Source organism: Schistocerca gregaria, chromosome 2 (assembly GCF_023897955.1).
Source record: "Schistocerca gregaria isolate iqSchGreg1 chromosome 2, iqSchGreg1.2, whole genome shotgun sequence".
Taxonomy (NCBI): Eukaryota; Metazoa; Arthropoda; class Insecta; order Orthoptera; family Acrididae; genus Schistocerca; species Schistocerca gregaria.
In genome coordinates this window covers 725647471-725669980 of record NC_064921.1, presented here as the reverse complement: position 1 = coordinate 725669980, position 22510 = coordinate 725647471, and the positions used below count along the sequence as shown (strand labels likewise).

At 37.8% G+C, this 22510-nt stretch overlaps 1 protein-coding gene across 1 annotated transcript in view; it reads left to right on the top strand.

The window, feature by feature from the left end:
- LOC126334852 (FERM, ARHGEF and pleckstrin domain-containing protein 1) overlaps window positions 1–22510 on the top strand; it is a 648075-nt gene that overhangs the window by 607278 nt on the left and 18287 nt on the right. The window contains exons 18-20 of the mRNA XM_049997520.1: window positions 4660–4800; window positions 14627–14781; window positions 20544–20671. Coding sequence (XP_049853477.1) covers window positions 4660–4800; window positions 14627–14781; window positions 20544–20671 — 424 coding nt within the window. The remainder of the gene's footprint in view (window positions 1–4659; window positions 4801–14626; window positions 14782–20543; window positions 20672–22510) is intronic.

Here is a 22510-nt window from a genome sequence, read left to right as displayed (position 1 = left end):
AAACTTAAATGAAGTTTGGTGGCAGGAGGAACAAGACTTCTGGTCAGGTGAATACAGGGTTAGAAATACAAAATCAAATAGGGGTATTGCAGGAGCAGGGTTAATAATGAATATAAAAAAAGGAAGAGCAAGTAAACTACTATGAACCACATAGTGAATGCATTATTGTAGCCAAGATAGACATGAAGCCCATGCTTACCACAGTAGTACTAGTTTAAATGCCAACTAGCTCTGCAGATGATGAAGGCATTGATAAAATATATGATGCGATAAAAGAAATTATTCAGATAGTGAAGGGAGATGAAAATGTAATAGTCATGGGGGACTGGAATTCGACAGTAGGAAAAGAAATGGAAGGAAAAGTAGTAGGGGAATATGGAATGGGGTAAGGAATGAAAGAGGAAGCCGCCTGGTAGAATTTTGCACAGAGCATAACTTAGTTTTAGCTAACACTTGGTTCAAGAACTATGAAAGAAGGTTGTATATGTGGAAGAGGCCTGGAGACACTGGAAGGTTTCAGATAGATTACATAATGGCAAGACAGAGATTTAGGAATCAGGTTTTAAGTTGTAAGACATTTCCTGGGTCAGATGTGTACTCTGACCACAATTTATTGATTATGAACTGTAGATTAAAACTGAAGGAACTGCAAAAAGGAGATGGGACCTAGATAAACTGCAAGAACCAGAGGTTGCACAGAGTTTCAGAGAGAGCATTAGGAAATGATTGGCAAGGATCGGGGAAAGAAACTACAGTAGAAGTAGAATGGGTAGCTTTAAGAGATGAAACAGTGAAGGCAGCAAGGGATCAAGTAGGTAAAAAGACAAGTGGTAGTAGAAATTCTTGTGTAACAGAGGAAATATTGAATTTAATTAATGAAAGAAGAAAACATAAAAATGCCGTAAATGAAGCAGGCAAAAAGGATTATAAACATCTCAAAAATGAGATTGGCAGGAAGTGCAAAATGGCTAAGCAGGGGTGGCTGGAGGACAATTGTAAGGATGTAGAGGCATATATCGCTAGGGGTAAGATAGATACTGCCTACAGGAAAATTAAAGAGACCTTTGGAGGAAAGAGAACCATTTGTATGAATATCAATAGCTCAGGTGGAAAAAAAAGTTCTAAGCGAAGAAGGGAAAGCAGAAAGGTGGAAGGAGTATATAGAGGGTCTATACGAGGGTGATGCACTTGAGGACAATATTATGGAAATGGAAGAGGACGTAGATGAAGATGAAATGGGAGATGTAATACTGTGTGAAGAGTTTGGCAGAGCACTGAAAGACCTAAGTTGAAACAAGGCCCTGGGAGTAGACAACATTCCATTAGAACTACTGATAGCCCTGGGAGAGCCAGCCCCTAACAAAACTCTTCCATCTGGTGAGCAAGATGAATGAGACAGGCGAAATACTCTGACTTCAAGAAGAATAAGCAGGTGTTGGCAGGTCTGAGAATTACCGAACTATCAGTTTAATAAGTCACAGCTGCAAAATACTAACACGAATTCTTTACAGACGAATCGAAAAACTGGTAGAAGCCAACCTGGGGGAAGATTAGTTTGGTTTCCATAGAAACGATGGAACATGTGAGGCAATACTGACCCTACAACTTATCTTAGAAGCTAGATTAAGGAAAGCCAAACCTACGTTTCTAGCTTCAAGTAGGTCTGACCTCTTTGAGGATGTCCACACTGAAACTGGTATCGGTAACCATGAGTGGTTGTGGCAGCAGTGATTACTAAAGTACAATGGGCAGCTAAAACAAGCAGAAGGGTTTATACATGTTCAGTAAACTAGATAAAAAATCAGTAGTGTCATATCTCAGTTAGGAACTTAAAACTTTCAGCACAGGGCAGTAGCACGTAGAGGAATTATGGGTCAAATTTAAAAGAATAGTTGAACATGCACTTGATGGATATATACCCATTAGAATAGTTCTTAATGGGAGGGAACCTCCATGGTATACAGCCACTATAAAGAAACTTCTAAAGAAACAGAAATTACTGCTTAATAGGTGTAAATCAAAGTGTAGGGCTATAGATAGGGTGATGATGAATGAGTTGTGTTTGGCTGTCAATAGAGCAATGTGTGATGCCTTCAGTGACTACCATAGCAGAATATTCTCAAATGATATTTTACAAAATCCAAAAAATTCTGGTCACATGTATAGGCTGTTAGTCTCTAGTGAATGAGACAGGAAATGAAATTGAGGGTAGCAAAGCAAAAGCTAAAATGTTTAACTCCATTTTCAGTTGTTTCTTTACAAAGAAAGCAACAGGAGAATTCCCCAGTTGAATCCTCGTACCACTGAAAAGATGAGAAAAAGCTGATATTAAAGTTGAACAAAGCTCCACATCCTGATGGAATCCCTTTCACATTCTATACTGAATTTGCAGCTGAATTAGCCCCTCTACTAACTATAATGTATTGTAGATCCTTCAACTACTGGGAGATGAAGAAGCTTGCACAGGGTAGAGTAGCATGGAGAGGTGCATCAAACCAGTCTCAGGGCTGAAGAAGACGACAACAACAACAACAGATCCTTCAAACAAAAAACCATGTTCCATTCTTGGAAAAAATCTCAGACCACACCTGTCTACAAGAAGGGTAGTAGTGATCCACAGAAGTACCATCCGATATTCTTGACATCAGTTTTTTCTAGAATCTTAGAACATACTCTGAGCTCAAACATAATGAGGAATCTTGAACAAAATGACGTCATCATTGCCAACCAGCATGGATTTCAAAAACTTAATTTGCGCTGTATGTCACATGACATACAGTTTCGGAAGGTGACTATTAGCAGCTGTCAAGTAATGTATAAAATGCATGTTCGACCATCAGTTGGTGTGTTGTGTGTGTGTGTGTGTGTGTGTGTGTGTGTGTGTTTTTAAATTTGAAACCCAAATATCAATTGATTTCAGTCACCACCATCTTCATGGATTAGGGTTAAAACAGTTTAAGGCAAAACACCACATCTGTCATTACTTAAATAATACCTATGTCTCAAATGTGGAGCATCTCATGAATTGCAGTATACCACACAGGACTTTTAAAGGCAGATGTACTAATGACACCACTGTTAAAGGTGCTGACTTATGCCAATTATCTCAATATTGATTAAAAAATTATTGCAGCTTATGTTGAATGCAGAATGCACAAGAGGTAAAGAGTTTTTAAGTTTAGACTTGTATAGAACAAAATTTTCCAACACACTTTGTATGACTATACCACACAGTAACATGGCAGAAGTTGCTGACTGCGAAAGAATTATGTACAATATGCTTAACTGTGGAAGCTAGGAACCTAATACTGGACATTCGGTGGTGGATAACAAGCACAATGGGTCAAACATTGTCTAACATGTGTGAAAATTTTACAGAAAAACGTTGAATCATGCTAGATAAACATACTATAACGCAAACTGTAGTTGAACATGAAATTAGTGACTCAAATGCAAAATAAAGATTGCAAAAACAGCTCTACATGAGCTGCAGTATTGCTATCTTTAATTCATCTGAATAACTGATAGATTTTTTGCTTAGCATTAGTGTTTGAAGCGAGAGTATATCAAAATAGGATTTTAAAGCAAACTTTGTTAGCAACATAACAGAAACAATCTACCAAAATTGTGAGCAAGGTTGTAATAATGCACAGCATACCAGAATAGAAGAGGGCATACAAATGAAGCTCTTGTGCCAATTTCTAATTCTTGAAATATGATTTTAATGAATTGGAATTAACATGAAAGAATTATTAAAAAGTCAATAATCTATTATTTCCAGTGCTTTAAAAATACTGCACAGTCATGCATGCACAATTTGAAGCAGTAATATTATTTTAATTAAAATCTTTTGAGGATTAACATTCCCCAAGAAAACAAATGTAGTGTGGTTGTGGGGCTTCTGACAGCTTTACAGTTTTTGTGTGCCTTCCACAGAGAGGGGAGCCGGGGGGGGGGGGGGGGGGGGGGAGGAGGGGGAGATAGGTTGGGGTCAATGAAAAAGGGGAAAGGGTGAGACAGCTATGATTAACTATTTTGTAACGTTAAATGTTTGTATAGGTAGTACTAGAAATTGAACCCCCCTTAAAGTAAGTACTTGATAGCCAGTATGTCTACTGATCTTATATTAAACTGATATTTATAATATGCTTTAAATTAGTATGTTACAGAGAACAGTAATTTCATGTTATTTGGTAGTATGCCTAGTTTGAGTTGCATCCCTATTGGCCTCCTTAGCTCTGTTATGTCCATGTATGTCACATTTTTTAATAAATAGTGAGACAGAATTGCTTGCAAATACTTGCCTTCAGGAGGCGTGAATTGTGTAGTACTGCCAGTAGACATTGACAGGTCCTTCCTCAGAGAGGACAGAAGGATAGGATGAGAGGGACCCATCTGTAGTTTTATTTGTGACTGTTGTGATAATATTTGAAATTGTCTGGCTTTTAATATTTTTTATGTGCTCCCTAAGTACAGCTAACATAGAGATTTCTACATTTGCAATATTAAAATTATTGTCCCATTCTTCAAATTGTTTTATCAGTTCTGTGTAGGAGTCATCTTGGAGTCTTATATAAAAGTTTGTGTATTGTTACATATTTGTTTCATGCTACTGAATGTATTAGTTTTGTTTCAACAAAAGTTTTTGGATTTTTATAGGAGAATTTTGTGCAACTATGTGAATTACAGCGAGATTTGAGTGGCTTTGATAACTTAGTACAACCTGAAAGGGAGTTTCTACGACAGGGTTGTTTGATGAAACAGTCACGCAAAGGATATCAACAACGAATGTTCTTCCTGGTAAGTATTGATGTTATACTATAACTGCAAAAGTTTTTTTTTCTGTTCATTTGAATAGAAACAGCTATCTCCTAAAATTTGTTTCAACATACAAATGGAAAAAATTGTAATGAACATGTTTTGTGTTTTGAAGCACTGGAAGCTTTTACAGTGACATTTACATATTTATTACTCACACTCAGTATAACATGTAGTTATTTTATTTTGTTTTATTTTATGTTATGAACCTCATTGTTCTAAGCTGTATAAGTACACTAACTGATGTTCTGGTTATAATGTTGGACACACATTTGCTCTTGACATTATGGTACATTAACTGCTTCATGTAGACATCAGGGCAAAAAGAAATGGCCAACGATATGTTCATAACAGAGTCAGCAAATAAAAGCCAAGCAGTATGGAAAGTAATAAAGAATGAAAGCAATAAAATGTCTCCTAAGATGGGAAATATCACTCTCCAGCATGAGAACAAGAGTGTAACTGATCCCCAACATATCGCAAACTTTTCCAAGTATTACTATGCAGATATCACAAATAATTTAATAGTCAGTGACAAAACATATACTAGAAAGAAACAAAAAACAAAGTGCAGCCATGTTCCTCTTCAGTCTATGTTTGTGGGACAACTCCAGATGAAATCATCAGTGTTGCATCAACTCTTCAAAAATGTCATCAGGAATTGATGGTATTCCTGATTGTGTCATAAAGCAATGTATTACAAACATTTTACTGCTTCTTGCAGATATAGCCAATTCATCTTCTCTGACAGACACACTTCCAGACCATTTAAAAGTTACTAAAGCAGTCCCTATTCATAAGGAAGGAGGCAAACCAAATATAGAATACTATAGATCAATTGCCTTGCTATCAGGCTTTACTAAAAACAAAAAAACAATAGTATATAATAGGTTAATGAAAATTTCAGCGAAAAACAAAATTTTCACTGATACTCAGCATGGCTGTAGGAAAAAGAAGAAATCAGCAACTAGTGCCATGTATGATTTTATAAACATTTCCATGCAAGCAGTGGACAAAAAACGAAGTGTCACTGACATTTTTTAGACTTAAGTAAAGCCTTTGGCGTACTGGACCATAACATACTGTTGGAAAGTGCCAAGTATATGGTATTAGATGCATTGCTCTAAAATGGTTCACATCATATTTTACAAAAGGAGACAGATAATACAAATATAGCAAGAACTAGAAGAAAATACTAAGATATGTTTCTCAGATGCAGAAATTCTAAAAAATAGGAATCCATGAGGGATCCATTCTTGGGCCAATCCTCTTTCTCCTCTAAATAAACAATTAAGACCTAAACATTGAGTCATAAACAAATACCTTTTTTGCAGATGACACAAGCATCCTCAACACAGGAAACACCCCAAGTCAGCTACAAGTAGCTGTAAGTAAAACTACAGCACAGCTAAATAGATGGTTTGAAGGGAGTAAACTAATGACAAAAAAAAAAAAAAAAAAAAAAAAAAAACAATATTCCTAATTTCTGTTTCTGATTTTGGAGGAACAATTCAGATTTAGTAGAGGAAAAGGAACAAGGGATGCTGTTAGCCTATTAAGAATCATAGGGGAAATCTATATAGTGAAAGGCACAGAAATTTATGCTGTTTTTATTAATTTGGAGAAAGCTTTCAACAGAATTCAATGAAACAATCTGATGGATACATTGAAGATGAAAGGGGTAGGTTGGAAGGAGAGTCAAAAGGTGCAGAATCTGTATTTACAACAGAAAGTAAGATTAGAATTCTGAATGTAGTGTAGGAAGGAAGCAACATAGGAAGGAAGATTAAACAAGGCTGTTGCCTCTCCCCTTTGTTATTCAATTTATGCCTCAAAGAAATTATTGCATGGTATTAGTGGCAGAAAGTGAATGAACTGTAAATAAAATGCAAAAAACTAAAGTATGGTGATGGGTGCAGGAGGGAGACCAGCAAATATTAAGAAGGGACAAGGTATTATTAGCTGAGTAAGAGTATTTAATTATCTTGGATGTACAATCACTGAAGATTTGAGATGTCATCAGGAAGTGAAAACTTGCATTGCTAAAGGGAAGGAGGCATTTAACAGAAAGAAGAGATTATTGTGTGGCAAACTAGATAAAGATCTGAGGAAAAGGCTTAGCAAGTGCTTTATCTGCACTGTGCCACTCTCTGGGGGCAGGAACATGGGCAATGAGATGAGAGGATGAAAAAGGCTAGAAACATTTGAGATGTGGATGTGGAGGAGAATGAAGAGGATAAGCTGGATTGAAAGAGTGAGTAACAAAAGCGTGTGGAAAGGTTGTTACAGTTATTCAGAAATGGTTATCCAGTTTGGAAATACTATCAGTAGGAGAAAGGTTACAGGTCACAGGCTTGTTTGACTAACAAGAGAGTGTTGAAAAATTTTGACAAGCATAACTCAAAGCCACACCAAACATTTCTCAGGAACACGGTTGGAAAACTACAAGACTTGTCTTTCAGCACAGAAACCATGAATGTTCTTTAGCTCACTATGTGTCTGACACTTAGAAATCATGTAGATAAACAAACCAGACAAGTATGATTGAGACCCACACTCTGAAGGCTCAGTAGCAGCTTGATAATACACTCATGCTCATAAATTAAGGATAATTGCAGAATGTGGTGTCACACAACATGGCACTTCACAAAGTTGGCACTTATAGCATAAGCATATAGGGAACACACACAACGCAGATCTATAAGTCCGCGGTATTGGTGATAAGTTGAGAAAACCATCCTGAAACACACATGCTACAAAACGCCACTGTTTCCTGCGCATGTACCCCGACATGAATATGGGAAATGATCACCATGCACATGTACACAGGCCGCACAACGGGTTGGCATACTATGGATCAGGTGGTCAAGCAGCTGCTGGGGTATAGCCTCCCATTCTTGCACCAGTGCCTGCTGGAGCTCCTGAAGTGTCATAGGGGTTTGAAGACATGCAGCGATAAATCGACCGGGAGGATCCCAGAGGTGCTCAATGGGGTTTAGGTCTGGAGAACGGGCAGGCCACTCCATTTGCCTGCTATCTTCTGTGTCAAGGTACCCCTCCACGATGACAGCTCGGTGGGGCCGTGTGTTATCATATTTCAGGAGGAAGGTGGGACCCACTACACCCCTGAAAAGGCAGACATACTGGTGTAAAATGGCGTCCCAATACACCTGACCTGTTACAGTTCCTCTGTCAAGGACATGCAGGGGTGTACATGCACCAATCATAATCTCACCCTGCAGCATCAAACCACGACCTCCATACAGGTCCCTTTCAAGGACATTAAGGGGTTGGTATCTGGTTCGTGGTTCACGCCAGATGAAAACGCGCCGAGAATCACTGTTCAGACTACACCTGGATTCATCTGTGAACATAACCTGGGACCACTGTTCCATGTACTGTATTCTTGACACCAGGCTTCATGGGCTCTCCTGTGACCAGGGGTCAGTGGAATGCACCTTGCAGGTCTCCAGGTGAATAAACTGTGTCTGTTCAGTCATCTGGAGACTGTGTGTCTGGAGACAACTGTTTCAGTGGCTGCAGTAAGATCCCGAGCAAGGCTACCTGCAGTACTCTGTGGCCGTCTGTGGGCACCGATGGTGAGATATTGGTCTTCTTGTGGTGTTTGCACACTGTGGACATCCCATACTGTAGTGCCTGGACACGTTTCCTGTCTGCTGGAATCATTGCCACAATCTTGAGATCACACTTTATGGCACATGGAGGGCCCGTGCTACGACATGCTGCTGTGTTTGACTAGCCACCAGTCGCCCTAGTATTCTACCCCTCATAACATCATCAATATGTGTTATTTGAGCCATTTTCAACACACAGTCACCATTAGCACTTCTGAAAACTTCTGCACACTTACTTGCTGCAACGTACTGTGACATGCACCAACACACCTCTGCATATGTGTACTGCTGCCAATAATAATAATAATAATAATAATACATGTTCAATTACCCGAAAGTTCCTAAATGCAATGTAACATATACCATACAGTTAAAAGGAAGTCACACTTGATCAAGGTCCACGTCACTTTCCATTTTTAACCAGACCTAAGGTCTGAGAAAGGAAAGAAGGTAATAATAATAATAATAATAATAATAATCTAGGATACAGACAAAAAATAGGAATAGATAATACAAATATTAAAGAAGAACTAAAAGAAAAATATAGACAAAGATTAACAAGAATACTGAAAACAAAATTGACAGCAAGAAACAAAACAAAAGCTATAAATACTTATGCTATATCAATATTGACGTACTCATTTGGAGTTGTGAAATGGAGTCACACAGACCTAGAAGCACTCAATACACTTACACAATCACAATGCCACAAATATAGATTACATTACATACATTCAGCAACAGAAAGACTCAAATTAAGCAGATAGGAAGGAGGAAGGGGATTTATCGACATAAAAAAAACCTACGTTATTCTTTCTAGAACGAGCAGAAACTAGCAAAATACACAAAGCAATCACTCATATAAATACATCGGCTACAAAATTGCAATTTCATAACCACTTCTACAACCCTTTAGACCACATAACATCAACAGATATGAAGAAAGTAAATTGAAAAAAGAAAACACTACATGGCAAGCACCCATATCATCTAACACAGCCACACATCGAACAAGACACATCCAACATGTGGCTAAGAAAAGGCAATGTATACAGTGAGATGGAAGGATTCATGTTTGCAATACAGGATCAAACAATAAACACCAGATATTAGAGCAAGCATATTATTAAAGATCCCATTATCACAACAGATAAATGCAGACTTTGCAAACAACAAATAAAAACAGTAGATCACATCACAAGGGACGTACAATACTAGCAAATACAGAATACACCAGAAGTCATGACAATGTAGCAAAAATAATACATCAACAACTTGCCATACAACATAAACTAATAAAAAACACATTTCCACATACAAGTATACACCACAAAATGTACTGGAGAATGATGAATACAAATTATGCTGGAACAGAACCATTATAACAGATAAAACAACACCACATAACAAACCTGACATCATACTCACCAATATAAGGAAGAAATTAACACAACTAATCGAATTATCCATACTCAATACAACAAATATACAGAATAAAACATGAGAAAAAATGGAAAAATACACCCAACTGGCTGAGGAAGTCAAGGACATGGGGCATCAGGATAAAGTTGACATTATACCAATTATACTATCAACTACAGGAGTCATACCACACAATATCCACCAGTACGTCAACGCAATACAGCTGCCAGAAATCTGTAATTATTGATACATGTTCAATAACCCGAAAGTTCCTAAATGCAATGTAACATATACCGTACAGTTAAAAGGAAGTCACGCTTGATCAACGTCCGCGTCACTTTCCATTTTTTACCAGACATAACGTCTGAGAAAAGAAATAATAATATTAATATTGTTGTGTGGCCCAATTGCCTGGTGCAAGTCTTTGGCGACTTGTGTACCCTTAACCTACCACAGTTGTCCACGAGGACCTGCAGTTTATCATGGAATTTGAATCATGTGATGTGTGTGCCACCTCCTCACATCATTGAGAGGTGAAGATTAGGTTAAAACAATGACTGAAAAATACTTGGTTGGACTGAGATGTGACCCTGTGATCTCTAAGTTTTGGCTTCCAGACACTTGCCTTATGGGTAGACCAACATGCCTGACATTTATCTAGACAGTTCACCTATAGGTTTTGATGAGTTAGTTCGTATCAAAATATGTGACATAAATCCCCATATCTTTTGATTACATCAACTTAGAAGCTTAAAGTTTTTACACCTCCAGAGAATCATAGATCATAATGTTTGACATAAATTTCAACATGATACCTCTACTTGTTCCTTAGAAAAAGCTGGCCAGAGTGGCTGAGTGGTTCTAGACGCTACAGTCTGGAACCGCACGACCACTACGGTTGCAGGATCTAATCCTGCCTTGGACATGGATGTGTGGTATGTCCTTAGGTTAGTTAGGTTTAAGTAGTTCTAAGTTCTAGGGGACTGATGGCCTCAGCAGTTAAGTCCCTTAGTACTCAGAGCCATTTGAATCATTTGAACAAGTAGTGTCAACAGGCAGACAGATAGACAAAGAGACAAACAATGAAATGGTCTTGAAAGAGTTACTGACTAAGATATGGAACGATAAAATTGGAAATAAAAGGGCACATTGTAATACAGAAACATTCATTCTTCCCACAGCCCATCTATGACTGGAACCAGAACAGACTTTAAAAGTACCCTCTGCCATGCAGTTTACAATGATTTGTAGAATATAGATGAAGACATAGATGTATAAAATATGTATGAAATGAAAGAGCATGAAGTAATGATGTTTCTAAAGTAATGCATAAAGGAAAAACTCGTTAGAACAAGACAAGAATTTAGCTCCCTTAGCAGATACATTTCATTAGCTGTTTACATTTTTATGTTTCTATCTTATGTACTTCTTGGAAATTATCTATCCATTCTTGCTTTGTAAGTGGTGTGCTGACAAGACATCCTTTGAAACAATACTAAACGTGACAGATTATCCTGAAGCCTACTCATGACATAAATAAATTTGATTTAATGGCAACAAATAGATGTGACCTCCTTGAGGATACCCAAATTGAAATATGTTTCAGTGACCAAGAGACATTTGTAGCAATTATAATTAGCAAAGTAGAAAGGACAGTTAAAACTAGTATACAAATTTACATTTCAATACAGTAGATAAAGAAGCACTAGTGTTGTTCACATCTCAACAAGGAACTCAAAACATTTAATCCTGGGCAGAAGCATGTAGAGGAGCTATGGCTCAACTTTAAAAAGAATAATTGGCCAATCACTGGATATATGTGTTTGTAGCCGAACAGTTTGTGATGGATCTTCCTTATGAGTAGTATGCAATGTACAAAATTTCGTTAAACTTTTAGAGAAACAGCAGCTTCTGCACAGTAAATGTAAAATACAGTACAGAGCTGTAGATAGGAAGTTGCTGAAGAAAACATGTTTGACTTCAAAAGGGCAATGCACGAAGTATCCAGCGACTAATACGGCAAAATCTTACCAAACAACTTCTCAGAAAATCCACAGAAATTCTGATCATGAGTAAAGATTGTCATCAGTTTCTAGGCCCTCATAAATAACACAGGAACTGATACTGATTATAGTAAAGAAAAGCAGAAATAGTGAACTCCATTTTCAAATGTTTCTGTACATGAAGAAAGGCAGCACGAGGGACCACATATTTGTTTGATTTGTGGGAGAGTACCACATAAATGCTGAAAAATCTGTGCTGACATATATAGATGCCAAGCATCCTGCAAAAACTTATATAGATTTTGAAAAACCAGTATGACTAGGAATGTGCTACACTCCCTTACGTATTCCTGCCCTAGATGGTGCAAAGTTCAGATTAGAATAATTACAGCACACATAGAAGCATTTAAGCAGTCATTGTTCCAACATTCAGTATGTGAATGGAACTGGAGGAGACCCTGATATGTGGTAAATGTAGAATAACCTCTGCCATCCATTAATCAGTGGTTTTCATAGTATTGATGTAAAAATAGGAGTTTTATTTGATGGAAAATAAATGTTGAAACCTCCACATATAATATTTTTTTAATTTTTATAATTTGCTTTCATAGAATTGTATTAATAGTCTGAATAAAGTCTTCCAAGGATTCCAACTGTGTTAGAAATTTTAAGTGTGTACTAACTTTTGGGTGAGGATGGATATTGTCAACTGTTATAACTGTCTATACAGTCCTTACATTCATGTGATATTTACACTCTCTTGGGATAATGCCACTTATGCCTTAAGTGACATTCAGTGCCTTGTTGAGTCTCAGATTTTATTGGATGATTCTCCAAGTTCTACAGTGACATTATTCAACAGAACTTTTAGTCAGCGGTTTGCGATACTGTGAAACTCATTCATTAAATGATAACAGTCTATGCTTTATAGTAGGGAAGAGTGAAATTAGTGGCTGGAGGGGCAAGTGTAGGAGGCACTCCCTCTCCAGCACTTCAGCATACTTCCCTCACTCATTCTCACTGCACAGCTCAGTCACCACGAGTCAGAAGCCTTCTGCCCATGCATACTGAACTGGTCTCGGAAAACTGTGCCTTCAGACAGTGCTGCCTGTATGCTCAATGCATTACATGGTGCTCACTTAAAATGATATGATACCCTAAATCAGTAGATAGCACATTCCAATAATGATTTTAGAATTGTATAGTGACAGTGACTTAATTAAAATGATTTTTTATCGAATTAAAACTAAAAGTCAATTAAGTACTTCGGAAATGCTGTAGTGGAACGGCAGCATCTCCATACTAATGTGGTCTCTTGTGTTTTAGAATATATATTACAGCTGAACACATTATTACTGCTCTTCTGTTAAATGATAAAGCTACATTGTTTTTGATAATGGGTAAACATTTAAACATTCCTTAACTTTGCATTTTAGTTTTAACCTCGTTGCAAAGCAGAAAACATGGGTCTTCTGCTCCACACAAGTAAAACCGATAAATTTGCCACCAGAGACAGTTCTTGCAGCTGTTCTATTTCATATTGATAATTTTTTTTGGGGGGGGGGGGGGGAGGGGGGGGATAGGAAAGGGAATTTTGAGAGGAAAGGGTGTGAAGAGAGGGAACAGCAGTCACAGCTTTGGTGAAGGGATGGAACAAACATAACGTTTAATACAATTTATTGCTCTGTAATTGTCCTGCTCTGAAGATTCACTACCGAAGGACCCATTTAAAGCAACAATAGTGCTTTCAGTGAACTTTCCTTGGATGCCTTTCTTCATAAAGTAATTTTCTTGCAAAATTTCAGTGTGGTCTATGCACTTAATTCAGTTTTGCACCATGCTATCATCAGTTGGTTCCTTAAGTAAATTCTGCACATTTTCCTTTCTGAATGTACAGTTTCTTCATGTGCCTTTGTTTTCAGTAGGGCTCACACATTTATATGGGTAAGTATTAACAGTAGTAAGGAGGTGGTCCCACAACCATGAGGCTCATTTCTGCTGCTAAACTGCCAAGTTCCTAATGACTATCAAGCTGCTTGTGGTGCCTGAATTTCCCCAACTTTTCCACTTTTGGGAATTTCTCATTTTTTCTTGAATGGTTACTGGCAATATCCATAACAGTCACCCACAGTTCTTTTAAACCATGTAATAAATCTAAAAACCAGTGCTTAATTAGGTGACTATTCATTTCTTCAGGATAATCAATGGAATTGCGGTATGTATATATTAGCTATGCATTTTTGATAAAGCTATGTTCAGGTGATCCAACAGACAACTTTGTCATGTAGGTGTTGCTTCTTATGATACTATCCGGACAGCATTCTTGGTGGAAACGACACTGTGGAAACAGTGTGAGCTTACAGTCATGGACCATGCCAAACCATGCTGAAGACTTCTCATTGGCACTTAGAACTGGAGAGAAGGCAAGAGGAGGGGGAAATGACCTACCCCTCTCAGCTGCCACTTTTGCAGCTCCCTAGTATAGTATGAGGGGTATTGTTAGTAATGTTTCTGACAATATTCTCAGCTGCAAATTTTCAGTATAAGAGTTTTCAGTGGGAAGGGATAATATCTGCATAAAAGTAAATTTTTAATTTTCTGTCATTGTCATTTATATCTGTCGAAAGAATTATTGTTGTGTCATGTAAATCTTATTATATTTTGGATTTAAAGTGTGTGTTGCAAAATTATGAGTTTCTTTGCTTATTATTAAACATCAAGTTCTCATAAAGAAACTTGTCTTGTTAGTTTTCAGACATACTGCTGTACACAAACCGGAGTGTTGTTCCAAGTATACAATTCAGAGTACATGGTCAGATGCCTCTGAGAGGGGTAATGGTGGAAGAATCACCAGAAAATAAAATGGGAGCAAACTACTGTTTCACTATATATGGAGGAAATCGGTAAGTAGAGTGCACAGAATGAAGAACAGGCTTTGAAGAAAAGTTGATTCTGTTGCTGGCACAAGATTTTTGCATTTTTTTTATTTATAGTTTTTCTTTAAGGTTTCAGTGAAACCATTCTCAGTTTTGAAATTTAGAAATCTCATTTCAGTGATTTTTAATTACCGTCCTGCAGTGATTTTTACGAGAGTAGAACGATTAAACATTCCATTAAATGTGGAACCCCAACTTCCATCACAATTAGAATCCCTTGGCCTCGAACATCTGGAACAGCAACAAACTACCTCCAGGTATTTTTCAATTCACCAACATTCTACTCCCAGCTTGGAGAACTAACCCAAACAAACTAAAAAGGCTGTTGTCACAACATTATATCTAAAAACAAAGAAGCTGTAACTTACCAAATGAAAGCGTTGGTATGTTGATAAAGATAATAAAAACAATAAAAAAAACACAGACAAATTTCAAGCTTTTGCAACCCAACCCCATTTACATGTCCTGTGAATATGAGCATCCTATCTCTAGTTTTCAAGGTATTCTCCTTTTTCTGAACAGGAGTGTATTTCCAACCTGATGGACCTGCAACTGTTATGCAGCAAGTTTTACATCTTGTGTTTAGTTGTAAATGTCCATAGTTTACATCCTATTTTGAAAACAGGGTTATACTGAACACAACTGGAAAACCTGATGTGTAGTAGAGCTTTAAACACCCTTGAAATATAATTACAAAAATTAAGTTTATAACACAATTATCGTTTTGATTTACAGCCTTCATTGAAACTTTCTTAATTGAATTAGATTGGAGTCAAGAGTGCAGAAGATATACAAATACTGATTAAGGGAAACCTTCATTATTAAACTACAGCCATAATTGCTATTTCTGATGCCAGGTAGCTATTTTTGAATTAATTCATTCATCTGAAATATTTGTAGTCCATACCGTGGAGCATTTCTGAGCATGCAAAGTTCATTACTAGCAGAGTCTGGATGGCATACGTTGGTCAGTGCACTGTGACCAGTTTTTGTTCAAAGCACTGGGTGAGTTCACTCATTTGTTCGGAAGGGGAGGCCAGTATTGTTACCTGCTTTCAGCCAGTGGCTAAGTGCTGTGAAGAGGGAATCGAAGCACATGCCATGAATTCTTTCCCAAACAGTTTTACAGAAACTACTCAGTAAAAATTACAGTTTTGCATTACTTATAGCTTCATGATAATGTGCCCATCGTTTCATTAATGCTTGTAGTTATTGTTATATTTGGATTTAAATAAGGCAATATGTGAAGTTTGCAATGGAAAGTACGGTTGCTATGATTATTCTTTTGGTGCATATTAGGTAATATATTGCTGTGTATGAAATTTAGCTAACATATTGAATTTTTCTGTAGACTTGGGTGGAGGTCTCTATCTGTCACCAGTCTCGAGGAAATTGATCTGATGTAGCAAACTCATTTGTGATTGCACATGCCAGCAATAAAGCCAGAATGAAATAGCGACAACATTCCTCATATTTCATAAATAGTTTGAGGTACTGAAATGAGATTTTTGCCTATGATAACACACAAAGGGAAAAGTATTTTGTCATATGGTTATTATGCAAAACTTCATTATCTACCATGTTATTCCACTAACTACAAACTTTTTCAATGAAAGAATTAAAGGGCCATTGATAGCTGGTTAAATGTCAATGGTGTGGGTTTTGGAACAGCAAAAGACATTACACATTTGTTTTTGTACTGAGGATATGATTTTCATAAGCTATTGATCTTAGTTTTTGTCAGTTCCTCTCATAATAAATCACAGTTCCAAAACTCCCCCACAGTCACATCTGCACAACATGTTAGTGAGGTGGTGATGTGTAAACTCTGCTTTGTTTTGGAAAAAGAAGCAAACTTTAACATGACAACAAGAGAATTGTTGGTTTTACTCAAAACTTTTTGAATGGTCACCATACAAGAGTGGGTGTTGAGGGACTCCATTTAATATTTACAAAAAAAAACATAAGTATAGGCTTCAGTCTGGAATGGCACTTTCCCTCCAGCACTTGGCATTTACTCTAGACTGCCTGCCCGCAACCCCCACCACTACTGCTCCCTCCAAAAGTGCCCTGCCGATTGCGCATCTACCGGCCACCCTCCCTGCGTCTTGTTCAATACAACTTCACATCAGGTGCTGTATGGAAAAGAATAAAGACTGAAAAAAGTATTCGATGATCCCTTAACTAATACCAGTCATGTGTACACAAAAAACAGCAATTTATGCTGTGTTATAAGTGACTGAATGTCCCAATAGAAACTGTTGTGTTGGCTACTGTGGGAGTCATTACCAACACAAACAAGGAAGGAGAGGAGTTGCAATGGCCAGCAGCAGGAATCCAAAATGATATGCACACAATGTATGCCGATTAATAGAACATTTTATTTCCAAAAAAGAAAAGAAACAAAACCTAACTTCTCATTATGAATGGGTGTGATGTACTCCCTGTGCCTCCAGTGCCTCCTGCATGCAATTACATTGACTCTGTGTTGCTACTCACAGAATGCAGGCTAAGCACCATCTTCCTATTACTTAGTACTGTTGCTCTTGAAGCCTGTGCTCGGACTGGGGCCAGTCAGTCTGGTTAAGTCAGTCTTGACGGGGGTGCTGAATTCTTGTCTTCTTGGAGCTGTGGCACAGCCCACTCCTTCCATTAGTGTGTGGGTCAGCAGCTTATTGGCGCCATTTCACGATGCTGCACTGGTTGGTGTGCAGTCGGTGCCTTAGGACTGCACAGAAACTTGCATGCAATTATTAAAAGGCAATGTTCTTTGTTAATTCAGTTATGTTTGAATTACCTGATTTCTCTGTTTACACAGCATCTTTGACACCTAGAGGTGCTTTTAGCAGTCCAGTGAACTGGTAAACAAATGTAAATACCAGTGAAATATTCTTGTGACTCCTGTGTGGATTATGGCATCTGTACCACCACCTACTCGATAGCACCACTCGATAGCACCATCGATACAGAATCTATTGATAATATCTGAGGATGTGGTGCTTGTATGTTGCACCTCTTACTGATACGATCTCCTGTAATTGACTTTGGTGGGTGGAACTTCATGTCCATTACACCCTACACAGTTGTCAACACAGCAAGTTCCAAGTAGTTTGTTTTTTCTCGTGAGGTCTCTGGTAACCCAAAAAATACGAGGGCTATCCACAAAGTACATTATGTTTTGGAATTAAAAATAAATAAAGTATCGGAATTTTTTAAAAATTATATACAGATGAAAGCCACACATAAATACTACTTTTCTACATAGTTGCCATTTAAATTAAGGCACTTATCGTAGCAATGGATGAGCTTGGAAATTACTTTGTCGGAAAATTCGGCCATCTGCGCCTTCAACCACGTGGTTACCTCTTCTTGAAGCCGTGTGTCGTCATCAAAATGCTGCAGAGCCAACCACTTCTTCATTGCTGGGAATAAGTGGAAGTTGCTCAGTGCCAGGTCGGAACTGTAAGGCAGATGAGGAAACAACTCCCACTTAAAAGATTCGAGAACTTCACGAGTGGCATTTGCTGTGTGGGCCCGGGCATTGTCGTAAATCAGCAAGATCTTTGAGCCCAACTTTCCCCTGCACTTGTTTTGTATTGCTCTTCTGAGGTTGTGCAGAGTTTGGCAATACCTTTGAGAGTTTATTGTAGTGCCTCTTTCCAGGAAATCCACAAAAATCACACCTTTTCTGTCCCAAAAGACAGTCGCCATCACCGTCCTTGCCGACATTGTCTGCATGCATTTCTTGGGTTTTTGGGGGGAATTTGTGTGCTCCCACAGCATTGACTGCAGTTTTGTCTCACAGTTCACATGCTTAACCCATGTTCCGTCACCAGTAATGATGCGATCGAGTAATGAAGTGCCATCTTTCTCGTAAGCGTCCAAAAACATTAATGCTGCAGCCATTCGCTGGTTTTTGTGAATCTCTGTCAAGATTTTTGGTATCCATCTTGCACAAAACTTGTGGTAACCAAGCTTTTTGGTAATGATTTTGTGCAACAAACATCGTGAAATTTGTGGGAAACTCATAGAGAGTTATTGTGAAATTATGGTTTTCACGGACCGCGGCATTGACTTTTATGACAAGTTCGGCAGTCACTATGCCGGATCTTCCACTTCGCTCTTCGTCATGAACGTTAGTTCGGCCATTTTTAAATTTTATGACCCATTGATGCACTTCACCTTCAGTGATTATGTTATCCCCATACACTTCACAAAGCTGCTGATAGATTTCTATCAGTGTACAGTTTTTTGCAGTCAGAAACCTTAATAGAGCACACACTTCACACTTCGCGGCATTTTCAATTAACGCTGACATTTCAAACTGTCACAGTAACTCAGCGGAGTACAGCATGAACCTCTCACTAGCACGGCAGGATGCCGACTGAGCGGTGGAATGCCATGACACCAAGATGGCCGCACTAGCTCCGCCCCTAATGGATTCAAATGAAAACGTAATGTACTTTGTGGATAGCCCTCATACTACAGTTGCTCCTTGACTCTGTTTGATTACGGTTGGACTGCCATTTGCTGAGTTACATTGTTTTCGGCTTTTTCTTCTGGTTTTGAATTGGTTCACAAGCTGTTCATATTATGAGCTGAAAAAAAAAAAAAATGTGGACTGCACTCAACACATTCATACCCTACATTTTAGCAACTGCTACTTATGTAGCCCATTCATTGTCCATGTCTGTCAGACACAATATTTTTAACCTTAGAAGAGTTAACCTTATCACCTGTACTGACCACAATCTTACAGTTGTGTTTTTAGTAGCACACATGATCAAGCTATCCAAGAAATAGTTTGTCCCTGTGACAATGTTTGAGTGTCAAAGTTCAATTCTGTGAAGGAATCTTTAAGTGTGCCATGCCCCATTTGATATTTTTAGACATTGTGGTGTGCCTATGCTAGTACAGGCACTGATATGTAGTACACAGGCTATATTTATAATCCATTAAAATGATTTAAGGGAAAAGAGCTGGAAGCGTGTCAAAATTTAATCACCCTCTGAGGCCACAATGCTGAGGACATTTTATTGTTTCCTTTTGCTGTAAGGCTTTGAAAATTAATTTTTTTTAGTCATTTATTTTTGTTTTCTTGGCTGCAATTTTTTTTATGGTGTGATTAGTTTTGATCCATTAAATCTATGTAGTTGCATTGAGTCTTTCTGAGTCTTGTGGGACCAGTGGCATCTTTATGACCACTTATGGCATTATGATGTAATATTCTGATTTGTAGTTCCTGTATGGACATAACAGGTTACGTACAAAACTTGATAAATCTGAAGATGATCAACCTCGATAAAAACTAGTCGCGCAGTAAAATATATGTAAAACTGAGACAGTAAAAATAAACAATACAAAATTAATGTCAACACAATTGTTGGATTTTATGCTGATGATTATGTTAGCATTAGTGAAACTTTAAAAAATTTGCATTTGTAAGAATTCAGACATTTTATATAAGTGAAAGTAAACAATGTGAGCACTGAGACTGATTTTGTGTCATGAAGCAGTCTCTGTCACTGCCCTTTTCTCTGTTTATTGAAGTATAGGTATTGTAAGCTAATATTGTGTGTGTGTGTGTGTGTGTGTGTTTTAATATACTGGCACATGTGTAATCAGGATGTTGTTTGATATCCATGTGAAATGATGTATAAGAACTATAATTTTTTGTCAATATTGTGATCAAGCAACTTGCCTGTGAGAAAAACTGTCTTTATTATCAGGGCACTGACAGTTGCTGCAGGCAGCCAAGAGGAAAAAGACAAATGGATAGAGGACTTAACAGTTGCAATCCAAGCAGCCAAGGAGAGAGGAGACAACAAACTGCAGTACTTAAGCCTCAAATCCTGCAGTGAGTGCTTACCTGATAGTTTTTAATAGTGGGAGTTCTGTGCTGCATGGTTTCCTCTCTTATCTGTTCTCATTTAATATAACTACTTGAACTACTTCCTTCCACTACAGTTCAAATGTAATGTTTCTGACTGAGGAAACAAAACAACTTAAAAAAAGTGTGGGTCAGGGCATTCTTATTGTTTATTTGCATGAACAGGATCCATTTATAGCAGCTTAGCTAGCTGGCCCATGCTTGTATTTTCCTCACAGTAATTTAATATTACCTATTGTAAGGTTCTGAGATAGTGGTCATTATATTTAACTATAATAATTGGAAGCTTTTCTGTCCCATATGACTCAACAACGAATGCCAAGAGACAATGCTCTCATCATCAGGTTGTAAAACTCAGCTCTTGAGGCCATAACACTAGATAGACCACCATCATATTTGTGGCATTCATAAAACAAAGTAGAATAAAAACACATTGGTCAATGGGTCCTCATCTTACATTAAAATCGTCAACTTGTGTCAGTAGTCATTCCATCTCACACCACCCATGGTATTACTGTGTAAGATATATTCAGACTAAGTAACTATGACAAATGAGCTGTTGTGGATTGTGCATGTGGAGTGTACAACCTCTTTAATGGAACAGAAGATAACTTAAAATTCTGTGCACAAAAAAGAACAGACATAAACTTGGTTTGCTGGAAAAATTGAAGATTATCATTCATGAAAAGACCCATAGCAATAATATTAACACAGAAGTCAAAGACTATGGATTGGGATTTTTAATGGCTTTTTAGAATTATTTCAAAGCAAATGCATAATTATAAACTCACAGTAATTCTTTGATGAAATGGAAGATGACAACCGGCACATAGCATCCTTGAAATGAGGAAAAGTAGGTGCCCAAAAGAATAGCATTAACAGTAGAGCCAATAGCTATGCTTACAAGGTGATACTGTAGGCATGTAAGTTCACAAAAACCACTGGACATCTGGAAAAGTGTCAACTTGACACTCTTTGAGTCCACAGCAGATGAGATGGATGTGGCTCAGTGCGGTGTGAGACAGGATGACTGCTGACAGAATTTGAAGACTTTAATGATGTAAGATGACGACTCATTGTCCAGTGTATTTTTTATGGTTCATGTTGTGAATGATGCAGAGGTATTTGTAGACTTTGAAGTATTTGAACCTCAGTATCTAAGTTGGCTACCTGATGATGAGAGCATTGTCCCAGAAAATGAACTGTTGAGCCATGTGGAGGACAGTAAATGGTTGAATGCTACCAACTGTTACTCACAGTGTTGTAAGGGTCTCCTGTTGAAGTCAGTTTGTCACCCAGAATACCAGAAATGGTACAGAGCTCTTTGTGTGATGATCACATGGTCATTGTTAATTTTAAGCAGAGTGGAGGGCTTGGGCTTGGGTTTCATCAATTCAGGTTTAGTACTTTTCTCCTCTTTCACAAGGAATTGTGTCACAACTCAATGCTTTTCACAATAAAAATTGGAAAATCTGTAAAAAAAAATTGATATTGACTATAACATTGACATCAGTTGGGTGTTTTTTTGGCTGGGGTGGGGTGGGGGCAAGTGTTGAATCACATTTGCCAGCCGTCCTGTGTTGTAATAGTGTACCTTGTACAGGAAAATAGAAGATAACATGAAGTAACTGAAGATGTGTTGTGCTTATTAATAATGATAGTGGAAAGTCCTGGTTGGAATTCAAACAGGAGAGAAAAAGGTAACCACTGATTGTATAGTTGAGGCTTTGAGTGTTAAACAGTCACATAATGTAAGAAAAGATAGAGTGCTACTTATTGTAAAGATGACATGTTAAGTTGCAAACA